The sequence below is a fragment of the Zalophus californianus genome, chromosome 6 (assembly GCF_009762305.2).
Source record: "Zalophus californianus isolate mZalCal1 chromosome 6, mZalCal1.pri.v2, whole genome shotgun sequence".
In the NCBI taxonomy this organism is placed as follows: Eukaryota; Metazoa; Chordata; class Mammalia; order Carnivora; family Otariidae; genus Zalophus; species Zalophus californianus.
The window spans coordinates 52425334-52445343 of NC_045600.1; the positions used below are offsets into that span (position 1 = coordinate 52425334).

The 20010-nt window shown below is 36.4% G+C and overlaps 2 protein-coding genes across 6 annotated transcripts in view; one reads left to right on the plus strand and one right to left on the minus strand.

The window, feature by feature from the left end:
• The first annotated feature begins 1198 nt into the window (after positions 1-1198).
• On the plus strand, positions 1199-17828 carry FKBP3 (FKBP prolyl isomerase 3). 2 transcript variants are annotated; one of them, XM_027569850.1, is made up of 7 exons: positions 1199-1354; positions 3923-4024; positions 5364-5471; positions 13391-13526; positions 14004-14071; positions 16129-16226; positions 17479-17828. In XM_027569850.1, exons 1-7 carry the CDS (start codon positions 1247-1249, stop codon positions 17531-17533), a joined length of 675 nt encoding a protein of 224 aa, XP_027425651.1. In that variant the 5' UTR covers positions 1199-1246; the 3' UTR covers positions 17534-17828. The 2 variants fall into 2 exon arrangements, with proteins under 2 accessions (XP_027425651.1, XP_027425652.1); XM_027569851.1 differs by lacking the exon at positions 1199-1354 and adding an exon at positions 1473-1773.
• A 271-nt stretch (positions 17829-18099) lies between these two features.
• The window catches only part of PRPF39 (pre-mRNA processing factor 39), a 37627-nt gene continuing 35716 nt past the window's right edge, over positions 18100-20010 (minus strand). For 3 of the 4 annotated variants that reach the window (XM_027569848.2, XM_027569847.2, XM_027569849.2), the window contains 3 exons: positions 19749-19823; positions 19354-19474; positions 18100-19124 (listed from right to left, as the gene is read on the minus strand). In XM_027569848.2, coding sequence (XP_027425649.1) covers positions 19068-19124; positions 19354-19474; positions 19749-19823 — 253 coding nt within the window. In that variant the 3' untranslated portion in view covers positions 18100-19067. The remainder of the gene's footprint in view (positions 19125-19353; positions 19475-19748; positions 19824-20010) is intronic. The other variant, XM_027569846.2, reaches the window with a different exon arrangement.

Sequence of the window (20010 nt, forward strand, 5' to 3'; positions counted from 1 at the left end):
CGGAAAAAGAGGTGAAAAACAAGTGTTAGGTCGAATTAAGTATCTTGTCTTATTTCTTTACACAAGTTGAGGGAAAAAAAATGCCCGGTCTCTTTTTCACAGTATTTGGAAAGACAGCCCATTATCTTACTATTTTTATTGTTAAGAGCGAAGTGAATGATTTGGTCCCGTGTTCGTCGGAAAATCCGAAAGAAAAAAAGTAAGGCTTTCCTGAAACTCCACCATTACATCTTCATAAATTATATAGAGCAGTACGCTTTGGTGTGGTATTATTCTGTTCTAGCGATAGCTTTCTAGCTTGGATACAATTCCCGGCTTCCCCACTCTAAACCTTGGTAACTTGGAGTCACCTCTGTAAATTTGCTTCCTCATATTACACACGAGGTACACATCATGAGGTTGTTTTGAACATTAGTAATATCAATATCATCCGCAAGCATCATCCTGCGTGTATCTTCTTTATATCATTTTATTTGGTCAAGTTTTTTTTTTAAGATTTTATTTATTTATTTGACAGAGACAGTGAGAGAGGGAACACAAGCATGGGGAGTGGGAGAAGAAGGCTTCCCGCTGAGCCTTGAGCCCAATGCGGGGCTCGATCCCAGGACACTGGGATCATGTCCCGAGCCCAGAGGCCTAACGACTGAGCCACCCAGGCGCCCCCGGTCAAGTTTCTTGACCTTGCTTTTAAACAAACTTTCTCCTGTGTTTTTATTTATTGGGTGGGGAAGGGAAGAGTTGTATTTTAATTTCACTTGTGTGAGTTTTAAAAGGGAGATGGTGTGTATGGGTTGTTCCGATGGGAAGGACTGAACCTATTCAGGTGTGAACTTTTAGGCTAGAACTAGATACAACGTGATTAGAAGTCTGAATGCTGTTGTTTTCTTTAAGCAGGTTATATACGGGCTTTAAAGACATAGCAGCCCATCGGTCATACACAAATGTAGGTAATGGCTGGTACAGTGGCAACAGTGGTTGCCTCACAAGGGTTCCAATTAAGAGCGGATGACAGTTTCAGGTCATCTGCTAGCGCGCTGCAATGACCACATCAGCCGGATTACACCCGAAGTCAACCGAGGCCTTCAAAGCACAGCCTCGACGTCACTCAAAGACGGGCCCCAATCCCGCAGCGTAGCGCCGTGACCCCGCCCCCTCGAGCTCCAGGCGGGTCCACGCCACGCCCCAAGGGCGTGGCGATGCTGAACCGAGGCGGGCTGGCTCAGTAAAGCAGAGGCAGCGGGGGAAGATGGCGGCGGCCGTACCACAGCGGGCCTGGACCGTGGAGCAGCTGCGCAGCGAGCAGCTACCCAAGAAGGACATTATCAAGTTTCTACAGGACCACGGTTCAGATTCGGTACCAGAGGCGGCGGGGCGGCCGGGCTGGTGCGGCAGAGGGACGCCTCACCCCCCGAGATGCCCGTACATTCCGTATTCCTCCGTGCCCCCGCCCTCGTCGTCGCGCGGCCCGTGGCCTGGAAGGCCGGAGAGGCCTCGCGTGCGCCGGGGAGCCGTGCTCCCGCCCTTTTGGGCTGCCCAGTTTTGGTGGGGGGAGGGGATCGGCTTTATTTCTTGAGGCAGGCAGGCAGCAATCGCATAATTAAAACCTCACTGGGATCCTTGAGTGAGGGTGGAAGCCCTGAAAAAAAAGAACCCAGGAGATACGGGGGTTGGGACGGGTGTCCGAGCACTGGGGGGGGACCTGGGTGAGATCCCTGCAGAGGAGAGTAGGCCATTAGAGAAATGGGAAGGATTGTGAAGATTTTTGTGGGAACGGTATGTGCTTTTTGCTTTTCTCATCGATTACTAAATACTGAACACTAATGCTTGTAATTTTTGAAAATCCGTAGATTGCGGTTTAACTTTTCAAAATATTGACTCTTTACATGACCTTTTCACCTTTATACTGAGGGTAGTTCCTTGCGCATTTCGTGTACAGTATCTCCCATTCTTAGACACAAACTAAGAAATGTTTTTGGCATTCTTTATCCTGTACGCCCTGCATTTTTCAATATAGTCTCCATCTTAACCACCCGACTCTGGTCACAAGTGTTTGGTTTGTTTGTTTGTTTGTTTGTTTGTTTGGTTTGGTTTTTTGTCACACTTGACTTCTTTCCCTTCTGAAATTAAGATCATTCATGCTTCTCTTAAATTGATGAACCACTGTACAGTTCCTGCACTCTGCATCCCCCACTTATGGGAAATAGAAACAGCAGTCTGTATGGTTTCTCTACAGTTTTTCATTTAAGTTCTAAACATGCATTAGAAAAATTCTTTCTGGGTTCTTCTGTGAGGATTGTAGTTTATTTTCATTTTGAGATGTCTTAAAGAGGAGATAAGTTCTCTAACAACCAGTTCCATACACCTAGAATAAGTATCCTGATACCAGCAAATATTTATGCAACATCAGTAGCAAGAACTATGCTCAGTGTTTGTGAATACAGGGTAAAAGAAAGACTATGCCTCAGGTATTCCATTTTATACCATTTTAGTGGAGTTATTTTCTCCTAAGTCAATTTGTATTTTCAACTGGAACAATAGAATAAATTAGGCATGTCGTTTGTTAACATTTAATGCCTCAATACTGTACTTCATCAAGTTCTTATAGAACAAATGATCCCAGTGTGAAATCTAATGTAAAACGGGCCCACCTGGGACAATTTCAAGGGACTTGAATTATCAAAATATTTTTTTAATAGATTAATCTTTTAAGTGCATATTCTCTAGTATTCAATCACATACTTAAACCTATATTTGACAATCACTGTTTTATTGATCATAAGATATCAAGGAGATGTTTATATTTTTGCTATTTTTGGAATCTTATTAAAGAAATCACAAGAATCCTAAAAGCAACTGATTACTTCCATTTAATCAAAATAACTTTTCCCCATCAACCTTTATCATTTAGAACATTTCTCTAATTGGGGGAGAGGAAAAGCAGAGGAGAAAAAAATACAGTAGTGGTAGTGTTAGAAAAGCTCCTTTATCAAAAGGATAGAAAATGCCAGAGGACAACTTGGAGAAAGTAAAAAAAATGAATCAAGGACCAGAAGGCAGAAAAGGAAGCAGAATAAAATAAGGAAAACAAAGACATTATTAAAATTCCTATATTACATGATTTTGAGATGAAGTTATATTTTGATAACTCGGTATTTCAGAAGTACTATTTTGGTGTCCATTTGCCAACTTAGTTTAAGTTTGCCAACTTTAAGAGAAATGGAATTCTGTTACTTTGAATTATTAAGTACATTGTTATTGGCCCTACTAGCTAATATTTATTGAGTTCTCACCATGCAACAGACTGTATGTTAAATACAGTAAATGGACTATTGCATTTATCCTTACAACAACCCTCTGACATTGTTGCTGTTATTAATCTTCCACTATGATACAGAAACTGAGTATTTAGGAAAGCTTAGTGCTTTGTCTAAGATCAGGTAGCTAGGATTTTAATACAGATGATCTGACTCCTCAGCCCACACACTTAACCACCATATATCCAGCATTGTATAACAGTGCTGCCAAGAATGGGTTACAGATTTGTCAAGATAGCTATTCCCAACATGGTTGGAGACTCCCAGGGCCGTGGCCAAGTAACATCCTGCCAGTAGCAGCATCATCCAGTTACCAAAATGTGCTTGCTGTATGAATGTTTTGTGAGTTCTGTAATGGGAAAAGTGTTAGTATGCAACAGTGTGACCCCCACATAATATTACAGTTACAATCTTGTCAATAATTTTTATAAATACATTTTTTTAATATTTTTTTGTTATGAAGTAGGGTATAAAATATGTTCAATTTCTTCCATCATGAGTAGTTTTATTGAAGATATAATTACTAACATAAAAGGTCATTTTTCTAAAGTTTAGACCCTTATTACATGAGGGAGATTATTTTGACTAACCAGCTTTTCTCTTTATAGTTTCTTGCAGAACATAAGTTACTAGGAAACATTAAAAATGTGGCCAAGACAGCTAACAAGGACCATTTGGTTACAGCCTACAACCATCTTTTTGAAAGTAAAGTGAGTATTGTTTCACTTATTACAAGAATATTTTTTAGATATTTTATTTACAAAAAGAAGCTTTAAATTTATTTGCAGAATATGTTTAAGTTTTTCCACCTGGAGTTTTTCTTAACTGTAATCATAAATGGACTACTGCCAAATCTAGGAGAGCTAATCTGCAGTATGGTGGAATATTAAGATATTTTGAAAGGAACCAAATTTTTAAAAATAATTCTCAGGATGCCTAAGAGGCACAGTCATTTGAGTGTCTGACTCTTGATTTCAGCTCAGATCATGATCTCAGGGTCCTGAGATCAAGCCCTGCATTGGGCTCCCTGTTCATCGGATAGTCTGCGCTTGAGAGTCTTTCCTTCTGCCCCTCCCCACACTTGAACATGCCCATGCTCACACTCTCTCTCTCACAAAATAAATAAATAAATCTTTAAAAAATAATAATAACTCCCTGTAGCTTAAATTAAGACAAACAAATAAAGGTACTGAAAAGTTAAAAATCCAAAGTAAGTTCCATTTCATTAATGAATTTAAAATCTTAGTTAGACTTATGCTGAACCTTTAGAAAAACAAATTTTAAGAAATATTTGTTCACTATGACCATCTTCCACAACAAAGAGTCTTTATTAAGGAATTGTGTGAATATTTTTTAAAGATTTATTTATTAGAGAGAGAGAACACAAGAAGGGAGGAGGGGCAGAGGGAGAAGGAGAAGCAGACCCCCTGCTGAGCAGGGAGCCTGACATGGGGCTTGATCCCAGGTCCCTGGGATCATGGACCTGAACCAAAGGCAGAGGCCCAACTAACTGAGCCACCCAGGTGCCCCAGGAATTGTGTGTGAATTATATTCATATCTGAGTCTGAGTTGGCCTTTCTAAATCTGTATTTTTCCCCGTTTAAAGATTTATATATTCATTTTAAAGCGAGAGAGAGCACAAGTGAGGGGAGGGACAAAGAGAGAGGGAGAGAATCCCAAGCAGACTCACCTTGAGCTCGGAGCCCAACACAGGGCTCTATCCCATGACCCCGAGATCATGACCCAAGCTGAAACCAAGAGTCGGGCGCCCAACTGACTGAGTCGCCCGGTCGCCCCTCAGTTGTCCTTTCTAAAAATCCCTTTTCAGCATTTATGTTGTGAGATGCTTTGAGGTTCATAATTTGTTGATTAAAATGCTTAACATAAGATTTTTCCTTTGTTCTTAGACAGTTTCCATTAATTTGTATTTGAGTTATGTAGCCTTCATAGTGTAGATGTTCATTAAATTGAAAAGTTGAAAATCTAGATGTCCCTTCTAGCTTTTAGCCTATCCTGAATATGGTAAACATTAGAACATTTTCCTTACAGCGTTTCAAGGGTACTGAAAGTATAAGTAAAGTGTCTGAGCAGGTGAAAAATGTGAAGCTTAATGAAGATAAACCCAAAGAAACCAAGTCTGAAGAGACTCTGGATGAGGTTTGTATATAATATTATTTTATTTCTCATGTGAATTTGAGAAAAGTATTTGTTTACAGCACTGATTTTTCATAAGGGGTGGTTGAGTATGGCTACTTTGAGTGAACCAAACACTGATTTGGAGTGTGTTATCTCCCTTAGGTGTACTGAATCAGGAAAAAAAACATGTAAGAACCAGTGCTTCACAGTTAATAAGCCTTTCCTATAAAATACCTCTAGCTTTGTATTTTGTATTTCTTCTATGTCTGACCAGAACGTCTGAGCTTCCAAAGCCATTTAAAGGTCCTGATTCTATAGCCAAGTTGGACTGAGTGAAAGAAATTTCACTGTGGTTATTTTTAGCTTTTTCTAATATACGTGGTATCCTTGGCAATAGAAATAGTCCAGGCTTGGCTACAGGGTGTGGAGTCATCTGTCTCATCTTTCCCAACATAGGTTTTACATTTTGGTACAAAGGTTTGAAGAACCAGATAAAACCATTTCTGCAAATGGACAGCCTCAGTAGAGCCAAGGACAGCAGTTAGAACAGCCACAATAGAGCTGCATTGATTATAATCTTGCCACTTTTGATAATACCTTGCTAATTAAGCTCACTCATTCCTAGCAGTCTTAGTATCAGTGATAATAATCTAATAAAATATTCTTTAGGTCTTATAAAGAGGTTTCACCTAATGATGAAGGTATAGCATTTGGATATTTATAGACAGAGTGTAAGTTCAAGTGTAGAATTATAGAAGTTTATATTGACTAAAGCTAGTTAATTTACATGATATTTTCTGGTTGGTTGAAAAGCACAAATTAATGTTTGTGGATATGTACACACAATAAAGCAATTTTGAGGTTTATCACATCTAATATTATTTGATAAATGTTATATATACTGGGCAAATATTGAGCAGCTACTAAGGTAAATAAAGGTATAACAAAAGGATTGCAAAAGCTATTGGGAAAATAGTTTACCCTCCAGAAAATTAACAATTAAAGGAGGTATGAGACAACAGATTGTATATCATTAAGAGGTTAAGAAGAAGAGAGCTACAAATAAAAGGGTGTAAGGGCTGGAACAATCTAGAGGGATCTTGTGAGAATCCTAAAGTATATCCCTTTTTTAAAGACTTCTTTTCTCAGGGGCCCCTGGTGACACAGTCAGTTGAGTGTCCAGCTCTTGGTTTCAGCTCAGGTTGTGATCTCAGGGTCGTGAGATCAAGCCCTGCATCGGGCTCCACGCTCAGCGCAGAGCCTGCTTAAGATTCTCCCCCCCCCACCACATGCTCTTTCTCTCAGATAAATAAATCTTTAGAAAAATAAATAAAAATAAAATGCAAATCTGATTCTGTAACTGCTCTTTAAAACTCTTAATTGGCTGTTCAGTGACCTGAAGATTAAAAAAAAGTTTCCTAACATGTGCTACATGTCTTTCCAGCCTCATCTCATACCACTGTCTCCTTCACTTCTCCCTTACAGACTATACTATTTTCATCCTGTGCCCTGCTATAAAAATGCTATTCTCTGTTATAAGCCTTCCCCCAGTCGCCTACCTCAAAGAAACCTCTCCCAGCCTGTAGCTATACTGGGTTAGGTCGCTGTGTCATTCCTATCTTAGCACTTGTGCTTCCTCTTTAGGTCTCATAAACCCATACAGTTATACACATGACTCTATTCTCTGCTGGCATGAGGGTCAGGACCATGTCTACCACCTCCCCTATGTATCTTCAGTATCTAACATATGGGACATGCTCAAATATTTTTTGAATTAATAATAGGGATAATTATGTAACATACTCATTTTTAGAGGCTATGATGTGATCCAGTTAACTGAAATTGTAGTGATTACTCTCAAAGTTCCTTTATCTCTCTGTCTACAAGTATCTAGTTCAGATCCAGTCTCAAGAATGTAGTTCTTTTCGGGGTGCCTGGGTGGCTCAGTCATTGGGCATCTGCCTTCAGCTCAGGTCATGATCCCAGCGTCCTGGTATCCAGCCCTGCCTCAGGCTCCCTGCTCGGCAGGAGGCCTGCTTCTCCCTCTCTCACTCCCCCTGCTTGTGCTCCTTCTCTCGCTGTGTTTCTCTCTGTCAAATAAATAAATAAAATCTTAAAAAAAAAAAAAGAATGTAGTTCTTTTCATCCCTCTCAACTAAGAAATTGCTGCAAGCCAAGAAATTATGTAAAAGCCAGGTCAATTCAAGCACATAACTCAGCTATAGCCTTGGGACTGATCTCATTTCTCACCATGAACTGAACAGGTTCTTGCAGTGAAACCCAAAATCAGATCAAATAACTACAGTGGCATTTCTCAAAGTGTGTTATATAAGTCCCAGAAGGTCCAAGTTGTTTTCTGGCATCATCAAAACCTGTACTTTTTGTTTCCTTGAAGATTCACAGTGCATGTTAGCTGATGACAACTCTGAGAAGTCATGCAGAATAGAGGCATCTTTAACTTTAACTAGTGTTTCCCAAACTTAATTATGGTAGACCTCTTTTCTTCTCTAACAATGTTAACAATGCTAAGGAATAAGTGATCTGTAAAAGACACTTTATGAAACACTGAAATGGAGGCTATTCCCTGGGCAGACTGGCACCTTCACCATTAAGACTGAGCCATAATCACCAATTTAATGTTTTTTTTTGCATTATTCTAGGACCTAGATTTAATGTAGATAACACAATATGCCCAAGCAACTTGGGACAACAAATGGGAAAACAATGAAATGATATTAAGATTTAAAATGTGGTTATTGTTCACTAATCGTACCTTATCCATTCAAATAGTTATGTGTGATTTCTTTAATAAAGTCTTAAGATAGTCTAATATTTTTGCATAAAAAATTTACAGTCATTCTCATTTTATATTACCAGATTTTGTAAGTCAACCATATTTTTAAAATATCATTTATTTTTCTGATATAAAAATATTTGTATGCTATTTTTCAAATAGAAAAGTACAGAAAATACATAATATTCCAACACCTAGAAATGAACATGTTTAACATTTCAGAATGTTGTCTTTGAATATTTTCTAAGTGCATATTTATTTAAATAGTTGAGATACTACTATAGTTAGAAATTTCCATTGATTTTTCACTTTATAAGAATTTTTGCACATTATACTGAGTATTAGATTACCATAAACATGTGGTTATTTTACCACTATGGATAATAGTGCATTGAATAACTGCACAAAGATTTTTTTTCCTAAGCTTCAGATTACTTTTATTTTTTTAAAGATTTTATTTATTTATTCATGAGAGACAGAGAGTGAGGGGCAGAGGGAGAAGCAGGCTCCCTGGGAGGAGCAGGGAGCCTGATGCGGGACTCGATCCCAGGACCCTGGGATCATGACCTGAGCCAAAGTCAGATGCTTAACCGTCTGAGCCACCCAGGCGCTTTTCAGATTACTTCTTGAGCATATATTTGTATGAATAGTATTGTTATTATCACACTTCTAACCTTTTAAAATTGCATTCCAAAGAGATGGCACCAGTTTACACTGCTTGTAGACACCTGACCATTTATAGTAGCATTTTTCATTAAAACAAGCTTGGAATGGGAGCATCAGCAAGGAAGTTAATGTTTGCTTTTGTAATTAATACATGTACTCATGCTGTAGATGTGACTTGATTTAGAAAGGCAGCCTAGCTTTTGTTGAAAGTGCTAATTCTTAGGCTCTAAATTGAATATGGCTTTATATTCTATGCAGGCATTACTTTCTGGTGTAAAAGATGGAAAAAAGACTATCAGGTTGCTGTGAGGTTAAATGAATTGACATAAGAAAAATAAAATGATTTGTGTTATACCTGACATTCCATATGATAAAGAGCATGGGACTTATATGCAGGCTTCCTGGTTTCCAGTCCTACGGCCACTTAGAAGCTGTAGGTCTGTAAGCAAGTTGCTTAACCACTCTATCCTTATAGTTCCTTTTTTGTAAAATAGGAATAATAGTACCTAATTCATAAGGTAAAAACAATTAAGAGTTAATTTATGTAAAGCATTTGGATAGTGCCCAACACATAGAGGGTACTCAGTAGTTGCCAACTATTTTAACAAACACCAGTAGAGGTTAACTATCATTAGTACAATTATTTGAAGTATTTAGGCATAGTGGAAGGAACAGGGGCTTTGGATTCAGACAAACCCAAATCCATATTCATTCTCTGCTACTCATCAGCTCTGTTGCAAATTCCCTGAATCTCAGTCTCTTCATCTGCAAAAATGCAAGTAGGTGATACCTTCTTCAGAGGATTACAGTAAGTGGGGATTGTATGTGTTATGTAACTGGCAAATAGTAGATGTTTAATGTCTATTATTTTCTTTTCCCATTATTAAATGTTTTGTAATGTAAAATTCTATACTTTTTAAGTTTTTTTAAGTTTTTATTTTAATTCGTTAGTTAACATTAGTTAACAATAGTGTATTCATTTCAGGTGTACAATATAGTAATTCAGCACTTCCACATATCACCTGGTGCTCATCACCACAAGTGGACTTCTTAATCCCATCACCTGTTTAACCCTTTTCCCCCCTGCCCCCCACCGACCTCCCCTCTGGTAACATCAGTTTGTTCTCTACAGTTAAGAGTCTGTTTCTTGGTTTGTCTGTCTTGTCTGTCTGCCTCTTACTTTTTTCCTTTTGCTTCTTTGTTTCTTAAATTCCACATAAGTGAAATTATATGGTGTTTGTCTTTCTCTGACTTACTTCACTTAGCATTATACTCTAGCTCCATCCATGTCACTTCAAAGGTAAGAATTCATTTTTTTATGGCTGAATAATATTCCATTGTATATATATACTACATCTTCTTTATCCATCAATCAGTGGACACTTGGCCTGCTTCCTTATCTTGGTTTTTGTAAATAATGCTGCTATAAACATAGGGGTGCATGTATCCCTTTGAATTAGTGTTCTTCTTTCAGTAAATACTAAGTAGTACAATTGCTATTTTTAACTTTTTGAGGAACCTCCATACTGTTTTCCACAGTGGCTGCACCCAGTTTGCATTCCCACCAACACTGTGAGAGAGTTCCCTTTTCTCCACAGCCTCACCAACACCTGTTGTTTCTTGTGTTGTTGATTTTTTTTTTTAAGGTTTTATTTATTTATTTGACAGAGACAGCGAGAGAGGGAGCACAAGCAGGGGGAGTGGGAGAGGGTGAAGCAGGCTTCCCGCCGAGCAGGGTGCCTGATGCGGGGCTTGATCCTAGGACCCTGGGATCATGACCTGAGCGAAAGGCAGACACTTAACGACTGAGCCACCCAGGCGCCCCTGTGTTGTTGATTTTAACTATTCTGACAGGTGTGAGGTGATATCTCATTGTAGTTTTGATTTTCATTTCCCTGATGATAAGTAATGAGCACCTTTTCTTTTTTTTTTTAAGATTTTATTAATTTTGTCAGAGCGAACGAGCACAAGCAGGGGGAGCAACAGGCACAGGGAGAGGGAGAGGCAGACTCCGTGCTGCAAGGAGCCCGATGTGGGACTCGATCCCAGGATCCTGGGATCATGACCTGAGCCGAAGGCAGACGCTTAACCAACTGCGGTACCCAGGCGTCCCAATGAGCATCTTTTCATGTGTCTGTTGGCCATCTGGATGTCTTCTTTGGAGAAATGTCTATTCATGTCTTCTGCCCATTTTTAAATGGGATTCTTTCTTTTTTGGGTGTTGAGTTGTATAAGTTCTTTATATATTTTGGACACTCTATCAGCTATGTCATTTGCAGATACCTTCTCCCATTCCATAGGTTGCCTTTAAGTTGTGTTGATTGTTTCCTTTGCAGAAACTTTTTATTTTGATGTAGTACCAACAGTTTATTTTTGCTTTTATTTCCCTTGCCTCAAGAGATGTATCTAGAAAGAAGTTGCTGCAGCCGATGTTAGAGACCTTACTTCCTATGCTCTCTTCTAGGATTTTCATGGTTTCAAGTCTCACATTTAAATCTTCAGTCCATTTTGAATTTATTTTTGTGTATGGTGAATGAAAATGGTCCAGTTTCACTCTTTTGCATGTTGCTGCCCAGTTTTCCCAAGATCTTTTGTTGAAGACTTTTTCCCATTGGATATTCTTTCCTGCTTTGTCAAAGATTAATTGACTATATAATTGTGGGCTTATTTCTGGGTTTTCTGTTCTGTTCTTTTGATCTGTGTTTCTGTTTTTGTGCCAGTACCATACTGTTTTGTTCACAACGGCTTTGTAATGGAACTTAATGTCCAGAATTGTGATGCCACCAGCTTTGCTTTTCTTTTTCAAGGTTGCTTTGGCTATTTGGAGTGTTTTGTGGTTCATACAAATTTTAGGATTGTTTATTCTAGCTCTGTGGAAAATGATCTTGGTATTTTGATAGGGATTGCATTAAACATGTAGATTGCTTTGAGCAGTATAGACATTTTAATAATATCTGTTCTTCCAATCCATGAGCATGGAATGTCTTTTCCTTTCTTTGTATCCTTTCAGTTTCTTTTTATTAATGTTTTATGCTTTTCAGAGCAAGGTCTTTCACCTGTTTGGTTAGGTTTATTCCTAGGTATCCTATTATTTTGGGTGCAACTGTAAATGGGATTGTTTTCTTAGTATCTCTTTCTGATGTTTCATTATTGGTATATAGAAATGCAACAGATTTCTGTACATTGATTTTGTATCCTGTGACTTTACTGAATTCATTTATCAGTTCTAGCAGTTTTTTGCTGGAGTCTTTCAGGTTTTCTGTATAAATTCTATATATTTTTTTAATTCTCTATGTTCTTAAATTTGATTAAGAAATTGCTTTTCTCCCAGAAGGGAGGTAGGTGGGGACGATGGGTGAAGTAGGTGAAGGGGATTAAGAATACACTTACCTTGATGAGTGCTGAGTAATAAATAGAATTATTGAATCACTATTGTGCACCTGAAACTAATATAACACTGTATGTTAATTACACTGGCATTAAATAATTTTTATAACATTTAAAAAAATAAAAGGGCTTAATATTGATACATTGACTTTTAAAGATTAGTTTCTTTAATGCATCACAGTATTTGAAATAGTGTAAATAATAATCATACTGATAAGAACCAAAGACTGTATTATGGGAGGCAGAATACAACACAGTCTGTAATGAGCTTTGTTTGGCATTATAAAATCTATGACAATTTTTACATAGGATAAAATAGCTCAAGTAATTATTTGAGCAGCATTTGACATTAGTAATTGTAAGGCAATAATAAAGGCCTGGCACAAATTAGTCTTTCTCTTTTAACTTACTATCCATTTACATTTATCATACATATTTTTTTATCAATAATAAACTGACACTTTTATCAGTACTAAAGTACTGCAAAAAATAAACTGCTTTTCTCACATATATGAATCACCACTCATTAGCCTTTACCTTTCTTTAAAAAAGAGCCTGATAATCCTGCTCTGTTCTAGGAAATATGTCTGTTACAGTAATTTCTATTGATAATTGTGTATTATATGAACTTTCAAGTTCAGAAACAAATGGAATATTACTGTATTCGTTCTAAATTTAGTAATGTCAAGTATGGTGCTAAACAACTCAAATCTTTGAAAAAACTGTCACAATGCTTTATTTAGTGCCTTATGACTTTATAGGAATAATAGAATTTTGTCAAAAGAACATTGGTTTCCAAGGTAGCTATAAGTTATTTTAGTGTATGTGCTGCCGAAGCGAGCACTGCTGGAAGTTATTTGAAATTAAATTATAGATAGGCTATTTACTAATATTCTCACCACAGACTTGCAATTAGATGGTGAGTTTTTTTAAACCAAGAGGTGAACCAGAGGCAAAATGGTTTGTTACTGCATCTGTGAAACTGTGATGACTTGGGTCACAGTTGGTGGCTATGTAAGAATTCTCTTTGTCATCCTTCTAAAAGAAGGATGTGAGTTACTAACTCTGTGTGTTGTTTTTGTTTGTTCTTTAGGGTCCACCAAAATATATAAAATCTGTTCTTAAAAAAGGAGATAAAACCAACTTTCCCAAAAAGGGAGATGTTGTTCACTGCTGGTATACAGGAACACTACAGGATGGGACTGTTTTTGATACTAATATTCAAACGAGTAAGTCTAAATGTAATCTTATCTTTTTAGCTTTAAGGCATTACATAATATTTGTGTGGTACATGAACAGTTGGCTGTACCTTTCTCTTGGCTGTCACTTTTTTCCAGAAGTCTTCTGCACCTGTGATTTACTTGTACTCAGAGGTCTTCAGTTCACTCTTTATTGGCTGGGTGAATAAATACCTCTTGGTCATTGGGGAGCAAAAAATAAGCTTAGTCTAAACTTGGTTAATGTCCCAAAGTTGAGGTTTTCGTATTTAATGTAAAAAGCAGAACGGAGTGCTGTTTTAGTAGTGTAAATATTATCTCCCCCCTTTTAGACTATTTTTACGTACAGAATTTTCTTGATGAGTTACCTTTCTGAATTTTTCTTTTCAAATGCATAATATGGTAAGTTCTAAAATTAAAGACTTAAATCAGTGTTTTTCCATTGGAACTTAATTTCATCATGCATTATAAGGAAAATTTGTTTTACAGGTTCAAAGAAGAAGAAAAATGCCAAGCCTTTAAGTTTTAAGGTTGGAATAGGCAAAGTTATCAGAGGAGTAAGTAAAAAATGGCAATGAATCAATAGATATTCTGGCACATGCTACATGTGGTATGGCACCATCATTAGGATTGGGGATATGACAAAAACACTCTTTGGAGTCTGACAAATCAGGTGCTATCATTGCTAACTGATCTGGCACAAGTTTTCTGGGTCTTGGTTATGGACGGTACAATCTTCCTCAAGGTTGCTAAACAAGTGTGCATAACTACAGTGCATAGAGACTCAAATATTTTCTTCTTGCTTACCCCTTTTACTATTTTTTCATCATAAATTCATCAGCAAGTTTAGCTTTCTAAATTTAATATTCTTTTAAAATGTTACATAGTTGTTTTACCACTTACTCATGATAGAGAAAGGTAAAATATCTGTTTCACTGAAGTACTTAATGATAGAAGCAAAAGTTCTGGGCCTTTTCACCTCTCACAACTGGGGTTCAAACACCAGGAAATCTTTCAAACATAAATATGCCTTTTTTACCTACCCTTACAAGGGAGAGATAATAGAAGGAAACTTTGAGAAAAGGGGAAGAAGGTAGGATCGAGCTGTACTGACCAATGCAGTGTACAAAAGGAGGTAATAGAGCAGGGTTGATTATCGGCTTCACTGAATTCAGGGTGTTATTCCAGGGCCCATTAAAATGTCTTTATTCACAACATCAAACATTATAACTGAAATGCCTATTAAATGCACTGTGAGAACCTGTGTTATTCTTTATACTGTGGGTAAGTCCTAAAATATGGCTCATTCATATTCAAAGCCCAAAACAGATTATAAAACATCTTGAAACTAAAGGTTTAGTTGAAAATAACCTTAACTGCTATTTGATTATACCTAATTGATACTGTGTATCAAGTTGATCAATTTTTCTGTTTCTATGACTAATTTGCTTATGTATTTCTTCTAGTGAACCATATTCTTAATTTCCATTATGTAACAGATCTCTATCCCTTAAGCTTTATGTGACAGTGACAGTTCAACAGAGTATTTGATATTAGTCATTATATTTACCTTTGCATCCTGTTAATTTAACTGTTTTTAGGAACTGGCTTTAAGATCCAGGGCGTCTGGTTGGCTCAGTTGGTAAAGCATGTGACTCGATCTGGGGATTGTGAGTTCAAGCCCCACGTTGGGGATAGAGTTTACTTAAAAAAAAAAAAATGTAAAAGATCCAAATTTGGACAAACTGGAGTGGCAGCCCAGAAACCTATATCATTTCTTTGAAAAGTTTTACCTTCTACAGAAGGTCTTAATGCCCTAACATGTAGCTTATGTGTGCCATCATGACTCCACAGTCTAGTGATCTTAAGACAATTCTATTGTTAATTTATCCCTATAATATAAATTCAGAAGTTTGCCCTAGGATATAACAAGTGTAGCAAGTTTTTTATGATAGTACTAATAAACTGGTTTCCATAACTTAGAACATCTATCATTTACAAAAGTGCCTTCACATTGTAGCATTTTAAGAGTGTATTGCACTAAAGAGGGCACGTATTGAATGGAGCACTGGGTATTATACGCAAACAATGAATCATGGAACACTACATCAAAAACTAATGATGTAATGTATGGTGACTAACATAACATAATAAAATAAAATTAAAGAATTAGTGACCAAATCAAGTATTTTAATATCACAGATGATGAAACATTATAAAACTTCTAAGAATTATATATATAGAGATGCCTTATTAATTTTAATAATATATACTTTATGACATATTGATTTAGCCTATGAACTGATTTATCTACAAATGTCCAATAATTTTCTAGAACTAAATGAGTACAGTTTGAATTTTGACCTGTGGTGCAAGTGAAATGAGTAAATAATTTAGTAAGAAAAAAAGTGTACTGCACTAAAAAATTACTGTTTAATATTTTTTTTCATTGAGGAAATAAAGGACAAAGATTCACCCAAGGACATTACCTTACAATACAATGAAATCCAGTAACAGAATGTTTTTTGGTATATTTGGCCTTCTAGTTTTTCATGAATTTTTTTTTTTTTTTTGCAAATTATCGTTAGTTTTTATTTCATATTCTTGCCTTTAGTGGGATGAAGCACTCTTAACTATGAGTAAAGGAGAAAAGGCTCGACTAGAGATTGAACCAGAATGGGCTTATGGAAAGAAAGGACAGCCTGATGCCAAGTATCCTTTTTTCCTTTGTCAGTAAAGAAAAAACACGAAGAAAGACCACCTGAATGTATAAAAGATACTGTCTAGGTTAACTTCCAGATCAGGAATCATGTCTAGAGTAGTATTCCTGATATTTAGATGCTTCTGTGTCAAGACCTCCAATATAGACAGTAGTTAATATTTTTTATTGATACAAAGTGTGCGAACTTGAGCTAGAATAGAATCTACCTTTTTTCTTCTGGAACTCAAGTTTTTTATTTTTAAGAGGTAAACTATGAGGTTTTAAGTTTTCATCTTTGAAAGGCAATTGTTACTGTATGAAGGATGTACTTCAAGGAGTTAAGATGTCCAGTACAAAGAACTAAAGCAAATTATAGGATACAAGTATGGCTCATGGTAATTTTATGCTACAGTATAATTTCAGGCAAGTAAATGGGTACTCAGCTTAGAAATGGAACACATGTTGGGGATTACCAGTTATGAAATTAAGGAGACCATGGGTCCAACAACGTGTAAGCATATGTGATTACTACTACTGATGATACTTTTCTGATAGGCCTGGTTTGTGAAAATTAAAAAGCCGTGCCTCCTGACCATGTTGACCAGAACAGTCCCATAACTAAGTGAGAAAGTAGTTTTTTCTGTTGTTGGTTCCATTCCCATTGGACTAATTGGATCAGTTAAAGTAACTTAAAAAATTTGGAAGTCCTCTCCAATCTTATCAGTTAAGATTATGTAGGAATATAATAGTCCTCCTCTAAGCCTATCAAAACTAGATGGCCCAACTACAGCTCCCCCTCTCTCATGTGAAGCATCTCAAAACCAGATAAAAATCACACTTCTCTGAACTCAGCATCTTAAAATTCATAGCAGATACCAGGGACTACCTCATAATGAACTTTGATTTAATATAACTTTTACACCCAACTAGATTGAAATCACTTTTTTTTTTTAAAGCACGGAGCAGCAATCTTCATTAGGTGGTGGTTAAATTGGGAGTACTAGGAGGCATCCAAGAAAGGAAGATCCTAGTCCAAGCTCAACCTATCTAGTCAGCCTATACCAATAGGTTATGATCACCATTCACAAAGATACTTTTAAGAACCACTAGGCTAGTATGTATTAGCGCCTCAATCAGTCATAAAGTCCTTCCCTTTGGGGTTAATACCCAATATCCATTATATATAGTTCAATTTTAGACTGAGGTTATTGGGAGTGAAGGAAGAAACAATTTTTATCGAATTTACCTTGACTCCTTCAACAGAATTCCACCAAATGCAAAACTCATTTTTGAAGTGGAGTTAGTGGATATTGACTGAAATAGCAATGCTTCGGATATAAAGACATCAGCAACAATAAAACATGGCCTTGAAGAAACTTATGTAACTAATTAGAGCTGGTTACTATTGTAAGGGAAGAGTCAACTGGAGAATTCAAGAACTCCGATATTGTTTACCCAATCCCCAACTTTTAATATATGTAATCCATTATAATTCCCTAAAGTTCGAAATATTTTACTACAGCTGTGTAAAATATTGGTTAAGGAGAAATGACTTTCCTTTTACCTCATGTTGTAAACTAAAAGGCTCAATAAAAACATATTCAGTGTCTTGATTTGTTTGGTGTTGATACATAAATGTTCTGATTAGGTTAACCAGAGCTAATAAGGCTTTAATCAGAACAGGGAGTTACAGTAAAATTGTCTAGACAGCTTTGCCAGGGGTACTCCTCTTAAAATCTTTACTCTTTTTTAAAAGATCTTTTAAGAATTCTTTTTTAAGGTTTTTATTTTAGAAAGAGTGCATGCGCACGACCTGAGGGAGAGTGAGGAGCAGAGAGGAAGAGAATCTCAAGCTTACTTCCCACTGAGCTCGGAGCCCCACATGGGGCTCAATCTCAACCCTGAGGTCATGACCTGAGTTGAAACCAAGAGTCGGACACTCAACTGAGCCACCCAGGTGCCCCTCCTCTTAAAAAATCTTTAAATAAATACTCCTGTATAGTGAAAATGAGGACAGAAATGGAGGAAGCAAAAAGCTAAATGGTCTAATTCTGGCAAGAAGATAATAACTAAATTCAAGAAAAGTATACTTTCAAAACCAATGAACCACTAATAATGATGAATAAAAGTTAATACTGTGAGGTGATCCACCCCCCAATAAATTCGTAACAATTTGTAGAGGAGTCTTCTTCAGTTTTATTATAAAAATGAGGATGATCAGTTTGATCAAAATGAAAGCTTGCTCACAAATTTTACATGAATATTCTAAATACAAAGTCTCCTGAAACAACATACTTTTGATATGATTTTCATTTTTTAAAAGGGATGCAAACATTTCATTTTTTTCATTTATAATCTCTATCCCAAGACATAGTGTTTAATAGTATATCTTTTCTGCAGTTAAATCCAAATTCACAAGGATAACTGAAACAGACAAAACCTTGTCATCAAAGGTTAAAAATCCATTTTTTTTACAGAGGTAAATCCTTAATAACCAGCCCTTATGTATTTTCAGATCTTGTACTACACTGACGTGATTTGCAGTCAGTTTTTTTTCCTACCCCTTAAGGCTACAAAACTCTGTTGCAAATGCACTGCAAAAGAATTCTAGACCACTTAATGCAAAAATCAAAAAAATAGTTCTCCAATAAAAAGTAAATTTTATAAATGGTAGGAAATAGTATCTGTGGTAAGCTACTAAGTGACATTTTTCCCTATTACTAAACAAATCATGTTACACAGAAACAGGAAGACAAATTATCAAATACAACAAGTTTACGCTATGTTTACATCCCTCATTAAAAAAAAATAATTTCATATTTTTCACACATTCCATCTGATACATTTTCTCATCAGGTTGGAGGGGGAGGGTAATACTGTCCATAATTCCAAGGATTCTGATAATTGTACTGAAAGGAAAAAGCACACGTTAGCATACTAGAACTGGCTGGTTCCATTTATAAAAGCAGATACATTTAAGAAAACAGGCATGTGTTCACTGCTAAAATTCTAAGACTTAACCACATAAGACAATATTGTACAGTCTGGAGTAGAAGTAGTTGTTAAAAAAAAAACTATCCTAACTTATGCTTTTCTAATTAACATCTATGAACAAAAAATTCAATTATGTGAACTCACTTGATACCAGGCACTATAATTATATGCAGCTTGATTTGCCTGTAAATCACCATCAATCATCTGTGTAGATGATGAAGTTGTATCTTCTGTGTGAGCTTTCTTTTCCTCTGGTTCTTCTGATCTAAAAAGGACAAAACAGAAACTTTCAAAACTCCCACAGGTAAGTACTTTTAAAACAAATGGATGAATGTGTATACATTTGTACCTATGTATATTTGTTTTAGTAAAGTTTTTAACCACTCAGTTTTGTATGATTTTTTTCAAATCCTGAATATAAAGTACTAAATTACCACAACATGAAGGTAACATGTAAAAATATTTATCTTTAAAGGCATTTCCACAATGAAATGTCTTCTTTTAAGCATCCCTTCCTGATTCAGCAAGGAGTTACATACCCATTTTCTGCTTTCCTTTTTAAAGAATCCTGTTCTTTTAGGAGTGTTTGATGTTCATCATAAGCATTCAAAAGCCTGAGAGGGAAGGAAAAAAAAAAATCCTCTGGAATATACAAAAACCAAACTGATAAATTTATAAAGTTTTGGACTTATTTCCACTTCGAAACAAAAATACGTTGCAATGAATATCCACTGATTTTTTATTATTTTTTAATGAACCAATAAGCAAACCTCCCAGCTACCTTTTCCAATATATTTCCTT